Source organism: Heloderma suspectum, chromosome 1 (assembly GCF_057233095.1).
Source record: "Heloderma suspectum isolate Gila_16-S chromosome 1, 16-S_ref, whole genome shotgun sequence".
Classification (NCBI taxonomy): domain Eukaryota; kingdom Metazoa; phylum Chordata; class Lepidosauria; order Squamata; family Helodermatidae; genus Heloderma; species Heloderma suspectum.
The window spans coordinates 141,083,638-141,090,912 of record NC_139458.1 but is presented as its reverse complement, the minus strand read 5'-3'; the positions used below and the strand labels follow the sequence as shown (position 1 = coordinate 141,090,912).

The 7,275-nt window shown below is 40.9% G+C and overlaps 1 protein-coding gene across 4 annotated transcripts in view; it reads right to left on the bottom strand.

The window, feature by feature from the left end:
- Positions 1–290: 290 nt before the first annotated feature.
- AGBL2 (AGBL carboxypeptidase 2) overlaps positions 291–7,275 on the bottom strand; it is a 38,852-nt gene continuing 31,867 nt past the window's right edge. Inside the window, exons 16-19 of one of the 4 annotated variants that reach the window (XM_084804483.1) lie at positions 6,905–6,968; positions 5,696–5,890; positions 5,053–5,095; positions 291–2,248 (exon numbers count right to left, since the gene is read on the bottom strand). In XM_084804483.1, coding sequence (XP_084660609.1) covers positions 2,212–2,248; positions 5,053–5,095; positions 5,696–5,890; positions 6,905–6,968 — 339 coding nt within the window. In that variant the 3' untranslated portion in view covers positions 291–2,211. Of the gene's footprint in view, positions 2,249–2,540; positions 2,748–5,052; positions 5,096–5,695; positions 5,891–6,904; positions 6,969–7,275 lie in introns of those variants that run through there. The other 3 variants (XM_084804465.1, XM_084804492.1, XM_084804474.1) reach the window with 3 other exon arrangements.

Sequence of the window (7,275 nt, the reverse complement as noted above, 5' to 3'; positions counted from 1 at the left end):
GGGCATCACCTTACACCTGCTTACATTGAACTACATTTGCTGTTTTAATGCCCATTGTCCCAGTTTGGAGAGATCCTTTTGGAGCTCTTTGCAATCCCTTTTTGTTTTAACTGTTCTAAATTATTTGGTGCCATCTGCAAATCAGAGGCAGAAATTGCAGGAGCACTGCATATTGGCAATTGCATCATGCGACTTGAAAGAAAGACATTACAGAACCAGAAAAAGAATAATTTGGACAGGGCCCAAAACTTGATAGCCAGAATAAATTATACAGAAACTTGCTTAGTTTTATACCAACATAATTTTTATAACAGGTCACAAGGAGTTACAATAGTTTCTGAGCTGAATACATGACTAGTGAATTCTCCACTGAAATAATTAATTAGCTAGTTTGTACAACTATTGTATGCCTAATGAAATATTTAACAGATGGCTACATAAATATGCTCTGTTTGGTTTTGGCTGCCTTTTAAATACTTATTTAATGACTATAAAACTATAAAACTGCACCCTCAATGTATTTTATTATGCTCTTTAATGTAAACACAATACATACTTTTCATTCTGGGACAAGGTACAAAAAGTCATTAATATAGAGGTGGATACAGACTTTGAGTAACTGCAAGAACTCGAAAGATAATGGCACCACTAAAGGGGTAAAATGCAACATAACTTTACCTGAGTGTTACATTTCTACCCTTTGTGGTTCCAGCATTGCACTAGCAGACTTGTGCTCTGTTCTGACTGTACTCACTGCCACCTATGAACAATAACATTCAATATACAGTTATCAGGTCTTCACCCTTCATCATGGGGAAAATAATCCCATGTGCACATTCAATGGGAATAATTTTTTTAAAGGAATAAATAAGTTTAGAAGTACATCTTAGCTCAGCAGATGTAAGTTTCCCAAACCCACACTTGCTGAGGTAATGTGAGTTCAATGGTGTAGGGGGCATTTGTAGGGGAGAATCAGCAAGAGAGAAGGAATGGTGCTTAACCCCACCTGTGCTCACCAAATCTCCCCTGAAAATCCTATGCCTAAACTGGTTTCGGAGCCGAGCTGGGGTGGGTGGAAATGATTAAAATAGCCAGGGGGCATTAGCAGGGCATAACCTGCAGGCAGGCAGATTAAGCACCCCTCCCACCTGCCAATTCCCCCTTGCTAGCGCTCCCACAACCTCCATAATTTCTTTATGAGGAAAATGCAGGGCTGGGAATCCTGGTTTCTTCCTGGAATGTGTACTTAAACCCTACGATACTAACAGAAACAAACCAACAAACCAACACCTGGCTTTTTCATATCAGTTACTCAACTATACATCTCTAGAAATAAGAGAATTGAAATCTATCCTCCTCCTTGCCAAGAGTCCAAATTCTCTTTCACCAAAGAAATGCAGTAGACTTTGTGCCAAACTCTTATAATAAGTGTGCAACAGCAGAGTGCCAGCTTTCCTCCCGACCAGTTGTTAACGTAGTATGGGTTTATTCAAAGTCCATGGTTTCATGGGTGGGGACCAAATGTTCCTTGTACACGAACGCTGTCTTTGTGATGGCCTCTCTGCTCCCTGGTGATAAATGCTTCTGTCCATTCTTGTTTGGTGCTTCCTTGGCTTTGGCACGATGTTCACTATCTGTCTTCAAAAGCATGTGGTCAATTCTGAGGGGTCTCCACTTGAATTCTCGGTGGGGAAGAACCTGTGACCTGCTTTGGCCCAAGTGCCACAGTTGTTTCTTGTCAAGAATACTCTGAGATTTCAATGAAAGACTTCGACGTAGCATTAAAGTCACAGAAGGCAGTTCTGGATTCCACCACAGGGACCTAAATTTGTGTGTGTGTGTGGGGGAAACAAACTCATTTTGCAAAGGTAGTAGAGACCAATGTGTGATAAGACAAGAAGGGATAAGATTAAAATCCCTTACTATTCCCATAACAGGAGATGGCTCACAGACACCAAGATGATATTAGCGTTTCATGTCATCTCCAGCAGGAAAATATCAGCTAAGTGAGGGCCAGACACATATTTAACATGACTGAATTCATTTAATGTGTCTGGTTTCATTAAATAGCAGTTGCAAGCTCCCCTGAACAAAACTGAGACGCCCGTGCAGGGGTGTGTGTGTGTGTGTTAGCTTCCCTCCAACAGCAGCTTTGATGACAATTTTCATTAGGACCACACTGCAGCAGAAACAGTCCTCCACCTCCACGTACTATGGCCTCAATCCTGATTGGGGCTTCCAGTGACTGCTATTTAACAAAAAAACCATAGGACACATTAAATATGATCAAGCATTTAATATAATGTATAGTTTGGCCCTGAGTGTGATTAGTGAATTGCCTCCTCAATTTCACAGTGCTCTCTCATACAAGAGATGAGGATATGATGCAGAGGAGGTTGCTTTGCCAAGCCCATAGATTAGCAGTCCCTGGAATGTTGAGAGAGAATCTGTTTCAGTGTGTCTCTCGCTTATCTCAGTAGCTTTTTATATGTCATAGAATTATAGAGCTTGAAGTTATCTGAAGATCAACTAGCCTAACCTCCTGTCCAGGATTCTCCTTGCGTTAAACAGAAACTAAATTACAACACATATTAGCCACACCCACACTTCATCCAGCTCAACCTGATTATAATATGCTAGAAGTAGAGATCATTATTTCAAGTTTGCCAGGAGTCTTGTGGCAGACTAAGATGAGAACTGGAGATACGGCTAATATGGAAGTGATGCGTTGCCCAGTGATTTGAGAGCTGCAAGACAAACATTACTGTGAGGAGCTTGTAGTATTCTTTCTATTTTAGATTATCAAAATGTTGAGGTGACTTATCAGGCTGTATAAGTCTATATAAGACTGGCCATCATGACCAGCCCATACTGAATACAGCAAATAAAACTTTGGATCTGCTCGCCTTTTTTTTAATTATTGAAAGGTAGCCTCAGGAGAATGACAATTTGCTTACAGCAGCAATGTTGGGGGAGGGAGTGTTTAACTATTTCCTCTCACACCATTTTACTGGTCTAAATTCCCCCTGCAGCTGCTGTTTGCAGCTGCTTGTGGGGCAATCAGCAGTTGGAGGTAGGGATGCACAGATTTCCTTAAATACATTCCTTCTGTATTTCACAGGTTGTCAGGTGTCTTTTGTTCTGTCATCCACTCAGTGATGAAATCTTTTCATTTTTTTTTTAGGGATGTACAAGAATTTTATTCCTGTCTGCAAATGTGCATTTGTGCTAATGTGCATTTGTGCAAATCCTCCCACAAACTAAAAAAAAAAGTCTATAAGTCTATTTGGAAAATGCCAGTCCACTGAGGAATTTGCAGGTCAGATTTGTAGAAACCCAAACTCATTTGAATCCTTTGTGGATTTCTTTGACATCCATAGCTGGAGAGTGGGAGATTTTGATCAGGGAAATGGTGTGTGTGTGTGTGTGTGTGTGTGTGTAGGGTTAAACACCTCTTCCAGGACCACTACTGTGGGCAGCAGCGCTCTCCCCACACACTCACAATGGCTGCATTTCTTTTTTTTTTAAGGAGATTGGGATATTTTCAGACAGACAACTCTTAATGCTACCAATCAAATGACAACGTGCAGCTATTCCATCTTTCCCTCTTTAGCAAATTTTCTGTGGTAAGAAAAGGTCAGAAGAAGTGATGGGAAAACATGGGAGGGTTACAAATGGAAGATGACATCTGGACCATTCCCACACCCCATAAAATTCCATGAATGAGGCAGGGCAAAAGCACAATAAAAGCCACATCTGGTAGCACACTCAACTACGAGTCTCCTAAATCTCATTTGGCCCCCAAACACACTTTATAGAGTTCCTTTAGTGCCAAATGGGAAGATCAAATTAATGTATCCTGAGTTATCTGTTTAAATGTAGCACAAATAGAAGCCAAGTTGGTAACAACATGTCTTTCAGAAACCTAGGGCGCAAACCTATCCAAATGCCCACCAGCCTCCAAACTCAGAGGCTGAGAGGCATCCTATGCAGGGCGGGAGGTAGGGATGCTGGAGAAATTTGAGACAGATTAAAATGAGCTCGGATTCCTAAGAATCTGACCTGCGGAATCTACTGCAGAGCGCCCCCCTCAGGCCATGCGGAGTCTGTGGACTTTAGGATGATTTTTTTACTCTCCCGAAATTTACGCATATAAATCCGTAGAAAAATACACAAGTTTCTGCTGAGGAAATGTTGAATGGAATAGGGGACAATACACTAACTGTTACTTAAGTAAATATTTACATAATTATTTCTGTATTTTTCTGCATGACGAAAAAAAAAATTCGCATCCATCTATGGGCAGATGATGGAATGTAAGGTGCCTGACAATCCGCGAAACACAGACAGAATGGATTTTACACAGTCCGTACATCCCTAGTGGGAGGAACATGGAGATCTTTGCCTCCGTGCTCCTCTCGCCCTGCATTTTCCCTAGACTGCCAATTTTGCCCATCTAGCTGGGGCTCTGCAGAGGGGGAGGGAAGGAGGCTGGGGTAGCTGGAGGATTCTTCATAAGCTTGCTGGCCCAGGCTCCTTCCCTCCCCAGCCACAGAACTGCCCCTCCTCTCCAAGCCTGCAGAACACGGTCTCCAGCCTTGGGTCCAGGAATTCGAAAAAGCTTATGCCCCCCAGATGCTGTCTAGGAGCCATAGGATTGCTCTCCCCATGAACAAATTACAGGAATGATGATGGGTTTCTGTCAAATGTCATTAACTCATCCAGAGCAAGGGCTGCTTTGCACAATACAATTTCCTATTCTGAAATATTTTAAATTAAGGAAAATTAGTTTACCATAATATGTGAAGTGTTTTTCAAGCATATACATATCAGACATCAGCCAATGTGTACAGAAAATGTCCTATCCACAGCCACAGCATGCAAAGAGGATTCACATCACATTTCACACATATCAGTAATGTTTTCTTGCATGGATATTACCTCCATGTAAGTAAACTATGATAACTGAAAGGGCCATAAATCTATGGTTTAAAACTGTGCCATTTCAATAAGCTGTCATGGTGCCCAGGAGGAGTTCGGAAACAGTAATACCTGTACCGTTTGACTCCAGGAGAGGATGATGGAATAGAGGCACCTGCAGAAAAGCAAAAACAACAATACATGCAAGCCATAAATACCAAACCATAAATAAATAGCAGTAATGCATTTTTGCCTGGTTCTCCCTCTTAATGTCACCAACTCAAAAGAGATTTTTTTTACATCTTTTGTTAAGAACAAGAATGATGAAAAGATAATGGGTGAACATTCCAATTATATTGGAACACTCCAGTTATAGAGAACAAAGGTGCTTCTTCCAGCCAGATGGTTTCAAGTGCTACCAGTCAAAAGACATTGTGCAGCTATTTTGTTTTTTTCTTCCGTAACGGATTTTTTCAGTAAGAAAAAAAGATGGAAGAAGCAGTGGGAAAACATAGGAGGGTTACTAAAGGACGACAACATTGTCCAGGTCCTCCACACCACCCTGCTGTGAAATTCTGTGAATGGAGCAAGGAGATTGTACAATAAAAGCCTCATCTGGAAATACCCCAGGAATTCTATCCTGCTTCATACTTCAATTTATCTTCTTTATCTGGCACAATTCTCTTATTGGGATCACCCATTCCTAGTACTCATCCCATCCCTTAATCTCACAGCTAAATTTGCCAGTCTCTTAGCACACTCAGCTCTCTCAAACCTGCATTCTGTTTCCCATGAAGTTCTCCATTGGGGTGTGCATGAAAGGGAGGTGGATGCTGTTTGATGGGCGATGTTATGAGGCTCTGTCGCTGTGCTGATGATGGTGGAATTGTAGTTATGAGGATAGGTTGGGGATCCTTGATCTTGATCTCACATTCAGTTATGGGGATGCTCTGCTTACCCAAGGGAACCTCTACAAAAAACATTTTGTGGAAGACACAGGTAAGATGGAGGAATCTAAAATGTCTCTATCTTGCTATTTGAATATATTGCAAGCAAAATAGGTTTCATAAATGGTCACTGGTTCAAGCCAATGCAACAAGGTTCTTTGAAAGATCCTGGACAGTATTATCCAGTATTATCAATCTTCATGGAAGGAGATTCCATGATTTCCTTTCTTTCATTTGTCAGATATGAAGAGTGACATTTAATTAAGCAGATATTCAATACCACACCCAACTTTTCAGAGTAAATAGAAAACTAGATCTCATACCAAAAGATTATAATGAGGATTTCAGTTCTGCAAAATCTTTCTAGGGCATAAAGCTATCTTCTCTCCACTTTATAATAGAAATTGGGCCATGTACCATGTCCATGGTACATTCACTGTTTGTGTCCTAGCATGGCTTGTGGTCATACCAGTTTCACATGTTTTCATAGAACTTCAAACTATATCTTGGAAAAGCTGAAACAACCCCCTAAAGCATAACCAGTACTACTATATCAGGTATGTTATATTTTGGTGTGGCTGTTGTAGGCACCTGCTGAAAAGGGACCATAATTAGTAACACACTCCATTCCCCTCCAAATACTTGGAGTATGTGGAAACTGTTTTAAACTTTATAGTATGTGAAATAATGAGTCCATATGCATGTATGTGCTCATGTAGCCCTTAAAAGGAGGGGGGCGGGGAGACATACACAGTTCCCCTTAGAAATTAAACTGACTAGACTAGAAGTACATTGCAATGTGATCTAGCTAGGTTCATCACTTGAACTGTATTGGGGGTGCAGGTACATATTGGAATTTAGGAAAAAGACACAAACCCCCTTCTGCTCTCCTCATATTTATAGAGTTATCAATCAACAGAAGCTGGATGAGGGCGCCACGCACATATACATGTGTGCATGCGCGCACCCACCCGTACAACACAGAGAAAGACAGAAAGTACAATTTCCTACAACGTGTGCTGGGATAAATTTCTCACCTTGATACTTATTTAGGTTTTCTCTTTGTAAAAATGAACCAAGGGAATCATCTCGATCGTGGCCCTGTATAAAAAAAATGTAGATGATAACTTGGTCTATGCCTTTATTACGGTGTTTATATAGTTGCTGATATGCATACCACTTGTACTTCAGGTGCACTCCATAACTTGTCATAGCCAGACCTTCTTTTTTGATCACATATACATGGTCATTATGGCAAGTTCTGGGAACTCCTGCTTTCAAATGAGTTAATTTTAAACTAGCAAATTTTTGCCCCCAGCCCACCTACTGTTTAAGGAAATTCTATATAAGTAGGCACAGCTATCTATATAGCAGGTATGCTGAGATCTGGTTTGAGAAACCTAGGAAA